At 35.8% G+C, this 20,263-nt stretch overlaps 3 protein-coding genes across 8 annotated transcripts; 1 reads left to right on the top strand and 2 right to left on the bottom strand.

Annotated features, from left to right (window-relative positions):
- Positions 1 to 5,149: 5,149 nt before the first annotated feature.
- On the top strand, positions 5,150 to 11,208 carry LOC112457624 (trimethylguanosine synthase). Of its 3 annotated transcripts, XM_025020789.1 has the most exons (10): positions 5,150 to 5,425; positions 6,272 to 6,407; positions 6,515 to 6,809; positions 6,913 to 8,383; positions 8,602 to 8,845; positions 9,903 to 10,072; positions 10,157 to 10,185; positions 10,265 to 10,396; positions 10,463 to 10,761; positions 10,895 to 11,208. In XM_025020789.1, exons 1-10 carry the CDS (start codon positions 5,319 to 5,321, stop codon positions 11,000 to 11,002), a joined length of 2,991 nt encoding a protein of 996 aa, XP_024876557.1. In that variant the 5' UTR covers positions 5,150 to 5,318; the 3' UTR covers positions 11,003 to 11,208. The 3 variants fall into 3 exon arrangements, with proteins under 3 accessions (XP_024876557.1, XP_024876558.1, XP_024876556.1); XM_025020790.1 differs by having other exon boundaries at positions 7,036 to 8,383; positions 9,903 to 10,185; positions 10,895 to 11,206; XM_025020788.1 differs by having other exon boundaries at positions 5,151 to 5,425; positions 9,903 to 10,185; positions 10,895 to 11,206.
- Positions 11,038 to 16,056, bottom strand: LOC112457625 (gastrula zinc finger protein xFG20-1-like). 4 transcript variants are annotated; one of them, XM_025020793.1, is made up of 8 exons: positions 15,701 to 16,056; positions 14,333 to 14,939; positions 14,107 to 14,211; positions 13,837 to 14,027; positions 13,582 to 13,751; positions 12,541 to 12,993; positions 12,272 to 12,478; positions 11,762 to 12,183 (listed from the first exon to the last, which is right to left on the bottom strand). In XM_025020793.1, exons 2-8 carry the CDS (start codon positions 14,891 to 14,893, stop codon positions 11,762 to 11,764), a joined length of 2,109 nt encoding a protein of 702 aa, XP_024876561.1. In that variant the 5' UTR covers positions 14,894 to 14,939; positions 15,701 to 16,056. The 4 variants fall into 4 exon arrangements, with proteins under 4 accessions (XP_024876560.1, XP_024876563.1, XP_024876561.1 ...); XM_025020794.1 differs by having other exon boundaries at positions 14,333 to 14,915; XM_025020792.1 differs by lacking the exon at positions 15,701 to 16,056 and having other exon boundaries at positions 11,038 to 12,183; positions 14,333 to 15,584.
- A 1,532-nt stretch (positions 16,057 to 17,588) lies between these two features.
- Positions 17,589 to 19,187, bottom strand: LOC112457626 (leukocyte receptor cluster member 1 homolog). The gene is made up of 3 exons (XM_025020796.1): positions 19,087 to 19,187; positions 18,889 to 18,988; positions 17,589 to 18,756 (listed from the first exon to the last, which is right to left on the bottom strand). Exons 1-3 carry the CDS (start codon positions 19,107 to 19,109, stop codon positions 17,962 to 17,964), a joined length of 918 nt encoding a protein of 305 aa, XP_024876564.1. The 5' UTR covers positions 19,110 to 19,187; the 3' UTR covers positions 17,589 to 17,961.
- Positions 19,188 to 20,263: the final 1,076 nt, after the last annotated feature.

Raw genomic sequence — 20,263 nt, 5'->3', positions numbered from 1 at the left:
ATCTTTTATTTTGTAAATCATATAAAATAAATAAAGGGTCCTACATTGAAAATAAATTTATTATTTGCAAGAGAAAAATATCTATATACCTATATATATTTTTTTGAATTTAGTTTCCTTAATTCAAAAAAATATTAGATAGATTCGAGAAAATATTTTAAACTCAGGAAAATGTTTTCTTAAATCTACCCAATACTTCTTTGAATTAAGGAAACTAAATTCAAAGAAATATACATATATATATTTTTTTTTCTTGCAAATAATAAATTTATTTTCAGTGTAAAGATATGAGCAGATATGAGTATCAAGAGACACGGTAGTGACTTGCGCCAAGTACACGCAAAGCGAGATCGCACCATGACTCTTTTGCGCAAACACACGAGTTGTGAGTTGCGTGTACCTGAGATTTTTATAATAGACTGAACATTGCCATTGGAGAGGTGTAAATACGATCTAAAGAACAGAGATATATGCTTGCTGGGATTGTTTCCTTGTTTCTCTACTTTTCCTTCTCCCCACCAACTACACAATTAGACAAGGACAGCATCTTAACGAGCATTCCTATATATCCTTTACATCTTCCCTATAGCTCTTCAATAGGAATGCTCAGTCTATGTATGAGTGCGATCAGTCTGTTGTTGTAATTTAAAACAATATAAAATTATGAAATCTGCGATTCTTTTCCTGACTCATCGACAAATTTTTTTGTCGCGTTAGCAAGCTAACGTCAACTTGCTAATAGAGTTACGTGAAATAATCTGATAGAGTATTTAATTTGTGTATCGATTAAAATAATTACATGTTAATAATGGAAGGGTGTGGATATTTGACAGTAAATTCGGTCGCCTGCATTATTTCATGAAAATGCAAAAGCAAAATGTCAGCACTTGATAAAATGCTAAAAGCACCGATAAAATGCTCAATGTATATATTCTGTTAAAAATATATGATAATGTTTTATCAATCGGGGATGTTTTATATCACGTTTATATTATATTATTATTAAAGAATTTCGAATGCTGGATTCGCTACAAGATGAAATCAGAACGAATGCGAGACGTGCTACGTGCTCTTCTTCCAGTAATTTCAATGCTTGATTGCATCGGTGGTGATTTCAATACGCGTATAGTAAGGCAAGTTGTTCTCTCATAGAATCCTTTGTTACTTTCTAAAAACAAACGTTTTTTTTTCCTCTCCTCCAAATAATAGAAATTGGGCTGTCGCGTTTATATTCGGTATTTTGCTGACTATAATATTAGCCATCTCACAAATACTCGATCAAATAATTGCAACTGCAACAATGATTACTATCGTCGAAAAAACAATAACTTCATAATAATAGCTTATTTTTCTTGTTATTCAGTTTTGCGATGTCTCGCTATTTTATTTGAAACATATTCTCTCTCTCTCCCTCTCTCTCTCTCTCTCTCTCTCGATTTAGCACCGATCAATTGTGAAATTCATACAAAAGACATGAACAAATTCACGCGCGATCTGCGGAAGGAATCAGCGGAGAAATTATCCGCGAGATACATGAACTTTCGTTTCATTGTCGTGTCAACCGCATCGCAATATTCGCAATTCCCGATCTTCGCGGCGCAGTCGTTTGTCCTGCTTCGCCTTAAGACGAGACAAATCACGCACACCGTTCTCTATCGCCGTTGCCGCGCAGAATAATGCCGGCGAGGGTTCCGTTGAAGAGTAGGAGGTACCTGATCGGCGACCAATAGTAAGAGCCGCCACCCACGAAGTAATAAAAATTAATTTATCACACGGATCACCGCCTACGCCATTGCTCCGTTCGCGCACGCGAGATTCCGCAGCATCCCGCGGATAGCGCCACTTGTCGGGTGTTTCTTTCACGCGTCAATCTCCCTCGGGACAGAGTTTGATCTTTGGACAAAAATTAATTAAATTTATTATGTAAAGACTGTAATAATGATAATAATCGTTAATAATGTTCTTAAAAGTTATACCTAATTATTTAAGAATTAAGAGACTATTACTACGTTTACGCACGAGCGTTACTTCTGTAGTAACTTACGATAATTTCTTCGCGTAAACGGGATTTCCCTTCGCATAAACAGGATTTTGTAGTAACTTACGATAATTTACTCCGCATAAACGGGTGAATTATCATAAGTTACTACAGAAGTAACGCTCGCGTAAACGTAGTATAAGAGTATATGATAATTATACGTATTTCATTTGTATATCAGAGAAAATGAATATTATATAGATGTATGTACATACTGCGACAATTTTTTTAAGGAGATTAAAGATTTATCTTAACTCTTTGCAATTCTATGTATCGAGTTAACGTAATGACTTGCGGTAGTAATTTTTGCATAATTTTCCAAGCATTCGCAGTATATGATTTTAATTAGCAAATTATAATTTTAGCATCACCACATAAATTGCTCAAAATAATAAACATGCTTTGATTTATATTAAATCCGCCGATTAAATTAAATCAAAATCAAAACGATTTGATCTTTGTTCACTTTTAAGAAATAATTTTGACTGCAAAGGATTAAAGCAAAGTGATGAAAATTACAGTTGCGTCCTAGATGGCAGCAAGCTCCAGTCAAGATTTCGGATGCGTCAATAATCTTGTCAAAATTACTTTTGTCTCGATTGATATTTAGAGTCTTTCGCGTTATTTACACTACATAAATATTATGGAATACAAACCAATATCAACACACTTAATTGTTAAATATTTTTTAATTATCATTAAACGAAAATGACCGATTATCAGTTCAAGACAATTATCTTAATTGATTATTAAATTCGTCTCTTTCTTTTATCGATGGTGAAATATCCTTATCTTATGTCAATAAAATATTTTTATTTTATATATCAATGTGAGAGTAATTTGAAAATTTCATTACATAATAATGCGATTTTTCATTAAATATGCTAAAACGAAAAATAATAAACATGAGAAATAATGAACATGAACAAATCAGTGAAATATGCTGTTAGAGCAGCCCCAAATTCGATGAAAATTTGGATGATTAAGTTTGCATTGATTACCTACAGATATAATCGGAGATTGACATGACTGGTCGTTGGTAACTTTGCAACAACAAACGTGTCTGCAAAAAGACAAGGTCTGTCCAGACACTTGCGTAAAATCACATATAATTAAAAATTGTGCAAATTAGAAATTTGCACTTGGCTTCCTCATAGAGGAAGCTTTAACTTCCGCAAATTTGGAGATATCGATCTATTTCTAATTTTATTATATTTTTCAGTCTTTTCTACCCCTATTTCATATATAATTCTTTTAAATTTGGTTGATTAGACTTAGCTTTATATGCGATCAAAATTATGGACTTTTGATCGCGTATAAAGCTGGGTCTAATCAACTAAATCTTAAAAAATTATATACGAAAAAAGAGTAGAAAAGACTGAAAAATATAATAAAATTAGAAATAGATCGATATCTCCGCGGAAGTTAAAGCATAAACGAACATTTCTATAAAAATTCAAAATTTTATTTAAAAAAAACCGCTTTACCGATCATTGCCAAATTCAATGCCAACCTTCCTTACATGATACTCTGGCTACGGTCAACGTGACGCTACAAATGCTTCGAAGCATTCCTCTTCTCTTTTCTTTCAATGAAGAAAGAAAGAGAAGAAAAACGCTCCAAAGCATTTGTAGCGTCACGTTGACCGTAGCCTCTATCGATTAAAAAAAAAATGCACTCCGATATCTAAAAAATTACGGAAGTTAGAGCATTAAGGGGATGCTGGAGCCGTCTGTTTTACCGGCATTTTTTGTCGGCACGTAGCGTCGTATTAATTTGACAGAATTAAAAATTTTTCTCCAGAATTGCAGTACATACATTAATGATTCGGGGAAACTCCGATTTTATATAGAAAACGAGAAAAAATTACGGAAGTACAGATTTCCTTATCCTACTCTTATCCCAATATGGCGTCTCGAGTTGCGGCGAGCTGTCAGCTCGTCACAAGATGTATTTCATATAAGAGATATACCATTGGTACGAACGCGAAAACAAGTTTCCCCGAATTGCACAACAAGAAAAACATCGATAAACCCCCCAAATCAAGATTTGGAAGCGTAATATAAAAGTATAATGTCGGTGTGCATCGTGCGTATGTGTGCGTGCAATGTAGCGTGCTATCCTTGTCTATATCTTTGTCTATACAAGGACAGATATAGTTCGCCGGTCTTCTTTACCGACGCCGATCGAGTTCGGCTACGGCTCCAGCATCCCCTTAACGGACAACAGAGCAAAAATTCAAAAATTTTTTAAAAAAGAACCCTTTGATTATTAGCAATTTTTATTAATTCTATTATATTCTTTAGTTTTTTCTACCCCTATTTCATATATAATTCGTTAAGATTTGGTTGATTAGTTCTGGAGTTATAGAAATTTCGGTAAATTTGGCACATACACACACACACACACACACACACACACATCATACAGACATTTTTTAAAATTGCAATTTTTCAACGTTTTAGAACATTCTGAACACATTCAAAAAAACAAAAAAAAAATTTTTTTCAACGAAAACAATAAAGCGCCCTCTATGAGGAAGCAATAGCACATGGAAGAATCAGCTTATAATTACGATTAATAATGAAAAATTCTATAATTACTTTCTGAGACAAAAATTACGAATACTTTTCGATAACCAATCATAACATCTGATATCCCAGCGTTAAAATTGGATGATTATAAAATGTAATTATCTCACCTGGATTAAGTTGTGCATTTATAATGTTTATACACAAAGAAATTGAGAAATATTATACCATATTGCTGCGCTCTTTACAGATTTGTTCTTTGTAGTTAAATTTTTTTATCTATTGCGTTTCTCTCTACAATGTATGTACAATTATAATAATTATCTATAATAATTACATCTAATTCATCTATTAATTTTGTCTGATCAATCTGTTTTATGTGTAGAAAGTAGAAACTATGAGCGCAGCTGCAAGGATCCAAAGTGTATAAGCAAAATGTACCGACAATTCCGAAAATCTATAGCGAACGTGACGTGAACTGTACATTTTCAGTACAGTTTAGTACACCCCGGAACGCCTGACCAATTGTAGACGCGCGAGTTGTCACACGTACGTCTGTATGAACGTAGCTTTACTCTCTGGCAGGCCTATACCAGGACCTCTTCGCGATGCTGCATCGTTCAGCGGCCTGGCGTGGACTGGCGGATTGTTTTTGCGCGGCGGCGATCGTGAAATTCGGGCGTGAGGCATGTCGCATTTGTGACGATTGACGATTACGCGGTAGACAGAGTGGACGCCCCGGCTCCGGGATGTGCGACAATTTTTGGGAGCCCCTAGCCGAGATCTACATCGCGGATCGCGAGTCCACCGATCCCGATGATTACATTTACTGTCTTTGTAGCCGAATATTTATCCGGTAAGCACGCCCGGTCGGTCGCACCCTCCCGTCACCCCTCCCCCACCGGCGACGTTTCGTCCACCCCTTCGAGAGTAAAATGTCCAGCGTGCGTCAGGCATTCGTTTGGGCGTAACGAAAACGCTATCGAGAATTTAACGGGCTTATTGATCAGCGTCGGTGTGAAGCATGATTTAACCTTGACATCCACTGGTCTATCCGCTGCGAGTGGGTCGCAACGGATTTCACCCTGTACTTTGCATTGTTTGTCATATCATTGGATAAATTGAATATCTGAAATCAGTGGAACAACAATTGTCTAATTAAGACACGGTGGTGTCTTGCACCAAGCGTATACAAAAATATAGCAATTTCGCAGAAGAGATACTATCCTTTACTGGAGTGATACACCTTTTTCAGGTGTAATTTAACAATACACCTGTATTTTTTTATGAACTTTTTTTCCTATAAATTCCACATCTATGGTCACTATGATTTGTCAAGATTTTTTAGAATTTGTTAAAATTCCTTAAAAAGCTTTGATTAATGACTTATTTTATCATCGTTTTAATGTATTTTAATAATAGAAAGTTTAGAAACAGATATTCTTGTCAAACTTGTCATTTACATCGACTTGTAACTCTTGTAAATAAAAGCAAGATGATCCACTGTTTTTTAATAGAACTAGGAAATTCATTGACAAAATCATAATAGTGAGAGAAAAGAAAGAGAAGATTAATGAGAACCTTAATTTAATTTAAAGTAGGATAAAGTATCTATTCTTGCTTTTAAATTCCCATATTTAGTTCAAGTAACGTTGCCCTTACTCTCACGAGTCCTGCATTCCTATGCCATTATTCTTTCTAGGAACCCTGAGGTTTATACCGTCTTAGCTTCCGAAGATGCCAGCGACGGGGAAGATGCCGATGGGGATTACGTGGGAGAGATGCTAGATCTTTGCAAGGGATCCGGAGTAGAGACACAATCCATAGAAAAACACGATGTATGATATATTTGTCACTTATTAATGTCAATTTGTTACGTGAAATGTAGTTAATTGGCCACTAGTTTTTACTGCGTTAAGTTAGCTGTTGATTTTTTTTTATGCAGGAAGAACCAGTTAGCTGTTACTGCAGCGCTTCTCACACAGATAACAATTATTCTACGGACGAACATGACTCTGTACGCGATTCGGCTCATTGGCCCACTGCACATTCCTTGACACAAAAATTAGGTCTGCACCAGTCGGATTCTGGCGCAGACTTATCCGAATATCACGATCAGCACGAGGCAAAAAGTATACAGAATCTTGTAGCATCGTATGGAAGAACTTTTCAAACTATAGAAACGGAGGTTGAAAACAAATACGAAAATGTAGATATGACTGAGTATAAACATGTATCAGGTAATTGCGCTATTAAAAGTCTTAGAGATATTGTTTTAAACTATAAATCATTTTGAATTGAAATAGATGTTACATTGATAATTTTACTTTTTTTTTTCATTAGATGATAAGGAATCAGTGGTACAAAATTTATCAGACAGTACCACTATAGTAAATACCGAAGGACACAACAAAGATCTCATTACACAATATGATTATAACTCTTACGCTTATCCCTATTCTGCAGATTATGGCAGTAATAAGAGTGCAATGGACATAGCGTGGGCCAAGTTTTGGGCTAAACACGGAGAGCAACTAATCTGGGCATCCTGGATCGAAAAATATGCGGATTATATCAATCCTGATTATTTTCAAAATAATACACGCACAACAGAAGACGAAAAGTCGCAGGATGCGGAGATTAATGAAGTAGCCATAGAAAGATATTTTGAGCAAAATACGTGTTTCCCATCTCAAGCGCATAAGAATTGCGCACTTGCACGTTCTAACTTTGCAGGAATTTTCAATAAGAGTTGTTCGAGCGACAGCGAACTAAAGCCAGCAGCAATATCTTCTTCGAATACTAGCTTCTCGTTCGAACAAGCGACTAGGCAAGAAGTTAATAACAAAGATGCAGACGAAAATAGGAAGAAAATTCTGAGTTTCGAGATATCGCTGGAAGAAGGCGATGGTTGGAATCCCTTAAGCCCAATTAGTATAGAAGAAAATTATAATCATCCTTCTAATGCAGAAGATGAGAGGCTATTAATGAGATGTGATTCCGTTAATGGCTCAATAACGAAAACGAACGCAACCTCAGATTCCATGACTAATGTTACCAAAATGACGTTAACTAGTTCCAGTTGCGATTCCAATTCCGCTCATTCGTCTAGTCTCTTCACTTCCGTTACAAGTTCCATAGAAAGCAGCATGACTAGTAGTAGCTCCGAGCAGGAGAACGAATTTTCAGTGGAGGATAATGACAAATATTGGCAGCATCTGTGGAAGGAGCATTTTGAGACGCAATATCAAAGGCAGTACGAATTGTTCATAGTAAATTATAAAAAGGAGCACAATATAGACCATAATCAATTATATTTTAACGCGTTGAATGAATCGTGTGATGGTCCGATTATACTTCGACAAGACGAGGAGGTGCAACGTCAAGAGGATAGACACAGCGAAGAGTTTTTAAAGATTAATACCCGTGAAGATCAAAGAGACGAGAGTATAGATACTGTACAAATTGATTTAACTACACCAAGTAAAGTAAATTCTGGAAATAGAAACTCGCGGAAGGGCAGCGCATCGCATTCAAAATCCAAGTTGAAGACAAAGAGGCTGATTATGGATTCAGTGGGCGTGCTTATGAAGAATTTAACGATAAAAGTGGAAGAAAATAAGTCGATTGATATTGATGAGGAAGGAGAAATGTACGAAGAGTCACAACAAACTTATGCTCAAGATCCGATGGTTACTGAAACCAAAATCGAAACAATGGCTTCCAGTAGCAATTTCGACAATAGTCATCAACAGAAGTCTTCTGATGGAGGAGACGAATTTCATGAAGAGGTTCAAGAAACTCACAAACGAAGGTAAATAGTATAATAATAATAATGATATAGTAGCAGCAACAATGATAACTCGTTGCTTGTTCATGCGACGTCACAGATTAGATGATTCTAATATGTAGTACTCTTTACCACGTGTATGACACTCAAAAAGTGAAATAAAATACTATTTAATTTATAATATGACATATAAGTATAAAATGAAAGATAAAATAAGATTAATTCATTTCTCTTATTTATAGTTACGAAGCTGATTGTGACGATAATGAAGATGGTTTAGAAACCGTGAAAAAAGCCTTTTCATTAATGGGTTACGCCAATTTAATCGAGGATGAAAGCCAAAGAAAATTGCAAGGTGAAGTTGTTTATCGGAAACGTAATATCAGACGGCAAAGTTTTCAATTGATGGCGGAACTTAAACGGCTGAAAACTAAGTATAGATCCACTCTCGATGATGCAGAAACAATCGTCAGATATACAAATAAGGTAACTTTTTCCGCTTAATATATTTGGATTTATGCTTTCACGTAAAATAATGCTAGGTCTACAATGCGAATCGTAAAGTCGTGAGTCGTAAGAATTGATCAATCACAGTCAATTATTCTCCTCAAATTCGATTGTAATTGGTCCATTTCCCACGACTCACGACTCGCATCGTAGACCCCGCATAAGTTTTAGCTCTTTGTCGTTCATATTTAAATATTTTTCCCATTTGTAATTATACCACTCCATATATTGAGAAGAAGAGTCGACACATGGCTTATATGTTTTATAAATATTCATTTAGTCTGACTTTTATATTCAAGTATATTTGTTCTTTGTAGCTGTATCATATTATAATTTTTGCAAAATTATACACAGTATACACTAGAGAATGATAAATAAAATATTCAAAAAAGTTAGCTATAAAGAACAAATCTATTGCTAGCTAAAAGTCTATAGAAAACGTCTGCTTTTATTGGATACTGGACGCATTCTAAAGAAGCACTAAAAATAAAACCGTTCTTTGTAGCTGCATTACATTATATTTTCTGCATTTAAAATAAAATAGATATATAATTAAATATTAGAAAGAAAAAGGAGAAAAATTAAACAGTATATATAAAGTTTAGATACGAGCTGGTTATACAGTTCTATGACTAACCACTAGAGGCGCTGCTTTGACTCTTAATGCGTCTCTGTTCTTTTTCGAAGAACTTCCTGAACTGGTGCACATAGTGCAATAAATTAGAGTGAGACAAGAGACAAGTATATTTTGTTTTACTCTGACTTGTTGCACCGATGTACACCATAGCAGGGCGTTCTTCAAAAAAGATCAGACGGATTGTAAAATAAAGCCGATAAAGCGCAGTAAATAGTTCAGTTTCCACTTCCACGTGAAACATTCAAGCATTCCCACGTGAGCGTTCTCACGTGTCGGACCGTAGGAAGGTGAAAGAGGAAAAAGCCGAAAAAGAGAACCGTACACTGTGTCAGTCCCTCTGGACTTGTAACATGTTTTTCAATTGTCAAATTATTAACGCGCCATTGTGCTTGATTGTAGGCAAACAAGTATTTATCTTGTGACCCAGCATCAATATCAGCGGAAGCTGATTTACACACTAACGACAAAGGTTCCTACGCAAAGGCGCAAGCTGCATTCACGTCGAGTTCTGATGATGAAGATAGCGTAAAAATGATGCAAAGGAAAAAGAGAAGGAAGCAGTTTAAAAGGTTAAATAAAATCCTACCGAAGGAGATAGCTAATGACTATAAACTATGGAAATATTACATCAAACGATTTGGCCTCTTCAGCAGATATGAAGATGGAATTAAATTGGATCGAGGTATGTAAATGTATCTCCGCGCATATCTAAAAGTGATAAATTTTGTTGCATATGTAAAGCAATAATGTATTTCTTGCAGAGAGTTGGTTTTCTGTGACACCGGAAGAAATAGCAAAGGATATAGCAGAAAGGTGTAGGTGCGACACAATCATTGATGCATTTTGTGGGGCAGGCAGTAATTCCATACAGTTTGCATTTACATGTGAGAAAGGTAGGTCTATGTCTACTTGCACAAGACTTGATGGACAAAAATACATTTACTGATTGTATTTTACAGTGATTGCCATAGACATCGATCCCAATAAAATTAAGATTGCTCGGCATAATGCAGGAATTTATGGTGTGGACGATAGGATAGAATTTATTACTGGAGACTTCCTGCAATTAGCACCACAGTTGATTGCGGACGTCGTGTTTTTAAGTCCGCCATGGGGTGGTCCTGACTATATAAAGAGAAGAGTGTTTGATCTCGAAAGTATTATATCTCCCGTTGGTGGAAGAAGTGTATTCGAAGCAGCAAGAAGAATCACACAACATGTGGCCTATTATCTCCCTAGAAATTCAGACCCTTTGCAGGTAAACAAAATTTTTGCAATAATTGTGTTCGTAATAATAAAATCTTTTAAATACAAATAAGACTAGTATTTGTATATATAAATGGAAGAATATATACATATAATTAATTATGTTAAATTAAATATATTTACAGATTATCATGTTAGCTGAAAAGTATGATAAAGTGGAAATTCAGCAGAACATGTTCAATGGAAAGTTTACTGCTTGTACAGCTTACTTCGGTGAATTGGCCAAGACGTAATTTACGTGAAGAAATGAGAGATATTTTAGTTGTCATTTTTTTTTTTTTTCCAGTTATTTTTACTTGTCAGAACCAAAATCGTGATACAATTCTCTTCAGTTCTCTCCAGTATTTTAACTATACTGTAAGATATACTTGGAAGGATAATGTAATTTATATTTTACAACTTCCAAATTCTATTAACTTACATTTTTTATGTACGTTCTTCCATATATACATATATAATTTTAATTATTAATAAATATATCTTTGAGTATTCCTTACGGTATATCTAAAATTTGATTAGCTAAGATTTTAGAAATTTAAAAAAAATGGAACAATGTGTTGAAAATTATTTTATTTATGATGAACAATTTGTATTTGCAATGTTTATCGCAAAATGAAAAAAAAAACCGAATATTATGGTAAAATAAAGTTTTTGAAATAGCAAGAAAATAATGATCTGAAACATTTTTTACATATCGCACATTGACGTCATATAATGAGTAAGTTTGTAATTTGTTTAACAAGAATAATTCCAAATGGAAATTACAATTTTTCGTAAAAATTACGATAGAAAATAATATTTCTAAATTTACATTCCATAATATTTCTACATCCAAAAGTATCACAATTATTAAATAACGCATGGCTAGCTTATCTTTATTTGTTTGTCATCATAACATGTAATATTATGTCATTTGTTTTGGAGGAACGTATTTTGGAGGACATTTTATTATGCGATATTAATTTATTATTTTATGTATTACTTGCATAATCTCAGGAATCAATATCAATATTTGTCACATTTGTCTCTTCAATATCACTGGTAGTTATGTTCGTTTCTTCAATATCAATGGTTCTAATACTTTTTTCTTCAGGTTCTGCAGGTATTGTTATACCACCAGTGTCTATGCTTTCTTCCTCTTCTCTAGGAATTTTTAAGAAGCAATGCATCGTCTCGTCATCCTCTTGCTCAATAGAATCATTTTTATTTAAGCTATCTCTTGATGATAATGAACCCTGAAGATGTTTCGACGGTATTTGTATCGTGATTGTTTGAGAAGTACCATCAGCGGACGTTGAGGAAGACATCAAATTAGCTTCTAAAGTATCTCCATCTTTCGAAAAGGCACCTAAACAGCTATAAACTAATTGCGCTGCTGCAATATTGCCGGGAAAGACTTCGACATTCTCGTTATCTGCGTGTAAAGAAAGTAGTAAGAATATTTAAATAAAGATATCTACCAAGTTAGACACGAACAGTTCAATAAATCTTAGTTTACTTACCTTTTTTCTGCACATTAGATTTTATTAAACCCTTTTCATGGTCTTTTAAGTGCTGGATGTAACTTTCATTTTTCACCGTTTTAAAAGGACACAGATCGCATGTAAATAAGCCCAAAAGTAAAGGATGCCTCGATTTTAAATGATTCTTATAACTGCTGCTCTGTATTGAGGTATATGTACAATGTGGGCATTTGTACGGTCGAAATCCTGTGTGGTAAAAAATCAAATTACTCTTTCATAATTTGTTAATTTTGAGATATAACACTCACCTGTGTGTTGCATAACATGTCGTCGTAAGGTATTGTGATCTCCAGTTTTGTATTCGCAAATCTCGCAGCTGAAAGGTTTATCTCCCGTGTGCTGACGCAAATGCATTTGTAGCATTGCCTTTCTAGCGCTAGCATGACCGCAAACGTTGCAAACGTACGGACGTAGCTTGGAGTGCACAGCTTGAATGTGATTCTTTAAACATTTCGAGTTCGCATAAGTTTTACCGCACATATCGCATTTCTTCGAGGTGTACCATCGAGTTACTTCTAACGTTTTGCGATCTAAATGCATTACACGGTGGTTGCGTAACTGGCTAGCTTGTTTGAAACATTTGTTGCAATCGGAACATTTGTAGTCACGACTATCACTGTGCACTCTCATGTGCGTCAAGAGCTTCACCATGGTAGCACTTTTGTAGGCCTCGCAAATTTTGCAGGTAAACAAACCTATGTCTAGGGAAAAGTGACTGCGTGAAAAATGTGAATTCTCTTAAGGGAATCCTAAAGCGAAGCCCGAACTTCCTCGATGTCGGTAATGTCAACATTTCTAATCCTGTTTTCTATGTCATATATTTATATCTGTCCTTGTCTAACGAGAGGCATCTGTCCTTGTTTCTATTGCTGCGCCATCTCTCGCTACACGCAATACTGCTGGTCCGGTGTCATCACGTACATTACGTTCACGTAATCGTACTTTTCGCTTAACTTTTTTGTTTGGAGTCTCAGCCTAATTCTACAAACGGCATGATATTCCTTGATGTCTACTGAATGGACCTGCACCCTCATTTTGTAACATCAAGTTGTAGAATTTTTATACGAAGCAAATATTGTTAAAGTGGATTTTTGTTTATTATCTTATTTACTTATTTTGTTACAAAATCGGTGGTCGTCCACAGAGTAGAGCACATACTTTAATTCTGTGCAAAATTTTTTCAAATCCATAAAGCCAATAAAAAGTAAAGCGAAAAGTACGATTGTCGGTATTACAGACGGCTTTAGGATCCCCTTAACGCTTCTTGCATTATTTATATATTCACAAACCGATTTGGTGCTTTTTCCATAAATGCAAGCTACATTGGCGCCACTTTGTAAACTTCATATCTCGACATATGCTGCATTTGAATGCCGTCGCAGATTCTGTATGGTAGAGAATATGTTGTTGCATAATTTCTTCCGAGGCGAATTTGTACGGGCAGCCCTGATAAAAACACCTGGAAAAGATTGCACATTGTTTAAATACGACGAGTAAGAAAATAAGTTTTTTTTTTACAACACATTTTTTAGGAAATTACATACTTCACATTTCTGTCCGCTGTCTCTATCATATTTCTATTACGCATATATTCAGAATTTAAGGTCTTTGAAATTTTTACTGGACCTTTTTCCACTTCGTTGCTCTCGTGCTCGGTCATCAAGCCAGGATTCGTCAGGTCCGTCAAATTTTCCTTTCCAGCTTCGTCACTCGCAATGTCCGTCAACTGGTGATCCTAAGAGAAATACATTGTATCATATTGCCCAGACAAAAGTAGCCTATCTTTCAAAAGAAGTCAAGTTTAAAATGATTACATTAATCATGTGTTCTCTACAGTCCTCAAAAGAATGGAAGCAGTTGGAACACTCCGCACACATATAAACTACTCTTACTTCATCCACTTTAGATTCTCCCTTTGGCTATATACAATAATAAAAGTAAGCCAATTTTTATATCGCAATACATAAGCTTCTGCTAAGCAAAATACAGTTACTTCAATTAAAATTGCAATTTATGTTTAGAATATGAATCGCTACTTACTTTAGTAGCGATAGCAGAATTTAAATGTAGTTTTTGAATGTGACCTAACAATTGCATCTTGTCCTGAGACAGGTAAGTACACATCTTGCATTTGAAAGCGGTCACAACTTCTAAGAATTCGTCGACGTTAACGTTGTCGTCCTCCACAACAAGATCCTTTCCCGCTTCCTCTGTAGCGGCCTCGTACTGTTCCTCAGACTGTCTGTACGGACTTCCGATCACCATACTCTCATTGGTGACGTAGTCACTTTCGTCGTTTTCCGCGTTCTTCGACAGTAAGATTGTCTTTTCGTGACAACTCATCCGTTCTACAGGCTGGTCGGCGTCCAATTCTTCAATCACTCCATTTTTAATCGCGTACACCTGTCCGTTCAAACACACCAAAATCGGCTCGTCTCCATTGTCCAACTCATTGTCAGTTCCCCTGACAGTGTCGACTGCATTTTGCTCCTCATTCGACGCCGAGTCTTTCGCAATGTCCATGGGTGCGAGTTTGTAAATATACCTTGTGCCATTTATATCACAGCTCAAATAGGATACTTCATTAGTTTCTTCACTCATCGCCGGTGGAATCGTGGAACAACTATTGAGCGCAAACTGTTCAACACTTTGGATGTTTACACAATTAGTTAACTTCATTCCAGCAAACAAAGTGTTAGCAACGCGCTAACAGATTATTACAACAGATTGGCATCAACTGGTGCATTAAGCTTGTGTTCTGCCAATAGAATCTGTTGACGTAATGGGGTCTGTTTTCTATTGCTGAACTGACACTAGTTCAGAGTTCATCTTTCTTACTCTGCATTGAAAGGAAAAAGATAAACTCTGAACTAGCACAGTCAGCAATAGAAAAAACGGATCCTATCTAACAACAGATTGTTAAGTGAAATCGAACTGAATCCGTAATTTTGTAATCACTTAAGTTGAGTAGATCATTTAAATAGTAAGAAATGGCAGATTCTACTGGATTTCTGCGATCAATCTATCCTCACATTCTGTTAAGTCTGTATCAGACGGATTTGAATTGAAATTTGATCGAACGGAGCAAAGTTCACTAAACTTCAGATTAGTTTTCTTTATTATTCTTTATTATTTCAATCCAGTCTTAATCACAATATTCTCAATCCATGGTGTGATATGGGCTGTCAATAAAATATATAGCAGACACTTTGCAAAATCTGTTCTCAAGTTATCTCGAATGTTACTCGCAACATAAATTTCAATAAACAAACCACTCTCTTTGAGACCTATAAAATGTACCATATTTTCTCTTATTAAAAAAAAAAAAAAAACTTAATTTTATGTTACAATTCATATAAACTCACAGACCATTACAGTTTTACATTTAGAGTTTTAAACAGTCCTTACCGAGACAGTAACAAAAAGTCGATAAATTGTGCAAACTCGTTTCAATATACTCTAATTATATCTATTTATCGCGAAATAAACATGCAAACATCCAAATGTGCAATATTAACACGGAAAGACGAGGTTATCTCCGCGGGTCAGGAATAAAACCAACAATATCTCGGGCGATAATTAAGCCCGAGACACGCCGTCGACGGATCGAGCACAATGCGCGGCGAACTTAAAGCGAGGGGAACGAGAAGAGAAATATGCGTTCGCGAAAATATTCGAATTCGAAATCGTGTCCTCGCGAGGCACCTCGCGCACGGCGGGCGTCTGGTTCGAGATTTCCGGCTGCGTTCGCGCGCGCGAAATCGCGAGGGAGGCATGGATAGAGGGATCGCCGGCGAAGTGACGTCAGCGACGCGCGAGATTCTTTTTTTTTTTAGAGGATTTTGCTCTTTTAGGTTAGGAGCGAAGGCGCCTTCAATTTAAATCTGCCTTTGGCTTATGTAGCACAAATTCTCTAATACGATTAGAACTGCTTATGTCACTCTATTTTTGACGAAGTTGAATATTACTTAAATTGAATCTTTAACCAATCCTCTCGCTTAATCTTTTGAACCTCGACGCGCGAGAGATTTTACTCAGGCTAAAAAAAAAATTAAAGAAATTTTTTTTAGTTCCAAAATACAAGAAGATATTCGTGTATGCGAAGAACAAAAGCTCGAAGAAAGTATATATGTCGATATGCGAATTACATTGAAGTCACTGATATGCCAAGAATATTTTTGTCGGTATTTCTGTGTACATGGTGTGTATTTAAAATATACTTATACTATTTTTTTTTCCAGGAGAAAGCTAAACAAACACGACTTAGCATCGAAGATCGTGTTAAGACTTTTTAGAACGGCTCGAGAATGGTAAGAAAAGCGTCAAGCTAGCGTACGAGTATAAAGAAGTTCGCTTATCATGTGCTAGGGAAAAAAGATGATGTACAGGCGTCGAAAATAGTCGCCTTGATCATGTCTTTTGTAGGAAATGGTTTCTCCTCTCCAAGAAAAAAAACAATGGAAACCACGTAACAGAGTTTCCATTAATCGATGATCCAAAAGAAGGCGTGGGAGATCAACAAAATTTTAAATGTTCCAGAAAGTTTCAAGGCTTTCACGAGATTTATACACAAAAAGGAAAGGCAGGATATTAATTTATTATTTCATACAAAGAAGATGGAAGAAATACTTGTGTTCAAAACTCGAGTAACAATTTTAGTCGAGAACGACGAGAACTGATCGATGATCATGCAGAATGGCAAATATTAAAGTCATCGAGAAGCGATCGATCGCTCTTGAACGCCAGACAAATAATCACTCTGATGAAAATGAAGAAGTAAAGAATAATGAATATTCTAGTGACAGCAACTGTGTGGATATAATCTCACAGCGAAGAACGCTTTCGATACATGTCTTGATATCCAAATTCATGATCAGTAGTCGTCTGAGGATTGGCAACATTTATAAAAATTTTGGAAACACTTTTAATCAAGCCCTTCTTACAAAAAATATAGAATAAGAAATGCATAGATACCATATCTCTAAATGCACATAATATATCTTCAGTATGCCATATCAGTGTCTTCTTGACATTGGCGATTACTTTAGAAAGAGCTGTTCTGTGATCATGTGACTTGCCCATCTCAAAGGCTGAAACTAGAGAAACCTTTTTAATTTAGGTTTTTCTCTATAGCAAATATTCTGAGAAGCAATAACCAAAGTAATTCTCTTCTCTGGGAGATATATGTATATATATTAATAATTAAATATATGAAAAACAAAACAATTGTAAGTATCTAATAATAAAACACAAGGAATGTAATTTTATAATAAAAATTTTTTATTAATCTTTTTAATCTAGCTTTTACGAAAACTCGAGGCTGTTTAATTATTTACAATTTACATCATGATGTTTGTACAAGTGTAATAGCTTATTTTTGTCTTCAGGCATATGAGGTCCTCCTATGTTGATCATTCTAAAAAGAGTTCTATGATTGTTGTCTATCAAAAAATTACACAGGTCTAGAGGTCTTTTTTCTGTTTTCAGATTTCTTTTTATAAATGACTTCTAGGAAACCAAAATAGCCTTCTGTTGCCTTCTCTGAACAGTTTATACAATATATAAATTTTAACAATTTTCTATACATATTATATATATTATTACATGTTAATATAGAAACAAGATTATAATTACAATCTTTTGAGATAAGATATAGGAAATAATGTATTTTAAGGGCTTGCTATACCATGTCTAGGATACTTGGGCGTTCTCTCTGCATTTTGTCTAGCAATTTCGGGGAAGAATTGCGAGTTGTATTTCTGTTTTATGGTAGGTTTAGGAGTTTCCGGTGCGACGACGGGCACTGGTTCACCTCTCACTTTGGCCAATAGTGCTTCAGTTCTCAGCTTTTCACTTTGCTCCCTGAGTAATCTCTCCGCTCTTAATTTTTCTACATCTGTACTAGTCTGGCTCCTAACTTCTTTCTTCTCTGAATGTTTATGTTTTTTCTTCTTGTGTTTTTTATCCTTACACTTTTTGTGCGTGCTGTGACTTTCACGATCGGAGTGAGAACCATCAGAATCACATTTTCTCTTAACAGCCTCCGTTTTTACTTTTACATGATCTTCGGCAGATTTAGAATGCATGATCTTGAGATACTTCCTTATATCAACCATTGGATCGTTCAAGGCTTTCTTTTTCGTTTCTAATTCTACATCTTTCTCAGTATCCGTTAATCTCTTTGGTAATTCCTCATACCAATTTTTCTTCCCAGTTGCTTCGTTAGTATCTTGCCCTAGATACGTCAAATATCCAATCTGCTTCTCATATTTCTCTTTCTCTTCCTTCTTTTCCTTCTCGTGTTCCACGTTAGGTCTATTGTAATCAATTTTTCCATCTTCGAGCTCCGCAAAGAAGTTGACGTGTTCTAACTTCTTGCTGGTACTGGTGGTCTCGGTCTCCGCCCGGCCGTCGTAATTGGTTCTCGCTCGATGTCTCAACAAATCTACTCTTGCTTCTGTTTCCTGATAAAAAATAAAAGCGAGATCTCAATTATGTTAAATTAATTATACATGTAATGACGTCGAGAAACAATTGTTACTAGTGAAATACAAGATCTATGTAATCGAAACTTTGAAAGATAATTTATCGCGTACCGCTTTCTGAGCTCGCTCTTTCCTAATCCTCTCTTCCTCCGCAGCTTTTGCCTCGTCTTTCCGCACACGAGCGATGTTCTCCTTCGTTCGTACATGCCACCTGAATGGGTACAAAACGAATATTGGTTTCACGTTTTAAATATACAAAATACGAACAATCAGTTTCAAAATATAATCAAGTGCGAAAATGCGTCTCACCTTTTCTTTGGTAAGATATTCATTATCGCCGAAAATAATTTCCCGATATAATAAAATCAGATTGTCAGGCTGAAGATTCAGGTGGATTCAACGAATGTAAATATTTTTCGAAGCTTTCGCAAACCCACCAAGATCTGCGGCAAGCTCAAGCTCCACGCAATTTTCCGATTGGATAATGGGTTTGCGAAAGCTTCATTGGATACATTTCTGGACATGTAATGAAACCGTACAATTTAATCTCTCGCAGTTGGCAAGATTTGCGATGCTGTGATTTCGAACACCGGCGTACGAATCGAAATTACTAGTTCAGTGCCTGTCGCCTACGTTTTCCCGAACGTTATGACCTTAAAAATACGTCGAAATATCACTAGTTCGCTGAAATTATGATAACAATTTTATAAGATTAAAAAATTTTAATTAAATTTAACAAAGGAATACAAGATATTTAAATACAAAGTTTACATTGGCTGCGTTCAGCCGAACCTCTGCTTAGCGAAGCGAAAGGTAGCAATTAATAAGTGTAATTAGTTGAATCCAAAGGTAAGAACCAATCACATTGGCCGCGTTCAGGCAACACAACTGTTGAGTGAGCGCTCATTATGATTGGTTCTTACACTTAGATCCGGAGAAGAACCAAAAGTAAGAACCAATCATATTAAAGAATCACTGACCGCTCAGTCAACAGTTGTGTTTCCTGAATGCGGCCATTCAGTTGCTGACGTTGCTGTAGGTTGCTACCTTTCGCTTCGCTAAGCAGGGGGCCACCTCTATGAAGTTGGCCGGACAACTTTAACGTATCGAACTTTCATTAATTGGAATCGATTGGTGGTCGTTTGGTGGTCTTTGGTAGTCTAGTCCGATCGTTTGGTGGTTAGTCGTTTTCCTGTAAAATAAAAATGAAATTTCCGGTGTGAAGTTAGCCGGACAATTTTTATTTTTTAACCAATTTAACTTTTTTATAGCTCATTCGACGCGGAATCGTTTGGTGGTCACGAATATCACCAGTAAAACGTTTGGTGGTCAACCGCTTTCCCAGAAAATAGAAAAAACCGTATGCGCATAATGCCGTAGTCGGAACAATTGTATTTATCACCCAAATTGACTTTGACAGGGCTCAATCGACGCGGAATCGTTTGGTGGTCACGAATATCGTCATTAAAACGTTTGGTGGTCAATG

The sequence above is a fragment of the Temnothorax curvispinosus genome, unplaced genomic scaffold (assembly GCF_003070985.1).
Source record: "Temnothorax curvispinosus isolate PA1 unplaced genomic scaffold, ASM307098v1 QBEX01008001.1, whole genome shotgun sequence".
Taxonomy (NCBI): domain Eukaryota; kingdom Metazoa; phylum Arthropoda; class Insecta; order Hymenoptera; family Formicidae; genus Temnothorax; species Temnothorax curvispinosus.
The sequence above is the reverse complement of the archived record's forward strand: the minus strand, read 5'-3'. Positions and strand labels throughout refer to the sequence as shown.

What these genes read in the sequence shown, in the direction of transcription:
- LOC112457624 (XM_025020788.1), top strand. Translation starts at nt 5,319, where the DNA reads ATGTGCGACAATTTTTGGGAGCCCCTAGCCGAGATCTACATCGCGGAT. An exon ending in TGTAGCCGAATATTTATCCG is followed by an intron (nt 5,426 to 6,271) that starts GTAAGCACGCCC and finishes TATTCTTTCTAG; the next exon opens with GAACCCTGAGGTTTATACCG. An exon ending in CAAGAAACTCACAAACGAAG is followed by an intron (nt 8,384 to 8,601) that starts GTAAATAGTATA and finishes TCTTATTTATAG; the next exon opens with TTACGAAGCTGATTGTGACG.
- LOC112457625 (XM_025020792.1), bottom strand. Translation starts at nt 14,971, where the DNA reads ATGAAGTTAACTAATTGTGTAAACATCCAAAGTGTTGAACAGTTTGCG. An exon ending in GTAGAGAACACATGATTAAT is followed by an intron (nt 14,028 to 14,106) that starts GTAATCATTTTA and finishes TATTTCTCTTAG; the next exon opens with GATCACCAGTTGACGGACAT. An exon ending in ACAGCGGACAGAAATGTGAA is followed by an intron (nt 13,752 to 13,836) that starts GTATGTAATTTC and finishes AATCTTTTCCAG; the next exon opens with GTGTTTTTATCAGGGCTGCC.
- LOC112457626 (XM_025020796.1), bottom strand. Translation starts at nt 19,109, where the DNA reads ATGAATATCTTACCAAAGAAAAG. An exon ending in AATATCTTACCAAAGAAAAG is followed by an intron (nt 18,989 to 19,086) that starts GTGAGACGCATT and finishes GTACCCATTCAG; the next exon opens with GTGGCATGTACGAACGAAGG. An exon ending in AAGAGCGAGCTCAGAAAGCG is followed by an intron (nt 18,757 to 18,888) that starts GTACGCGATAAA and finishes ATTTTTTATCAG; the next exon opens with GAAACAGAAGCAAGAGTAGA.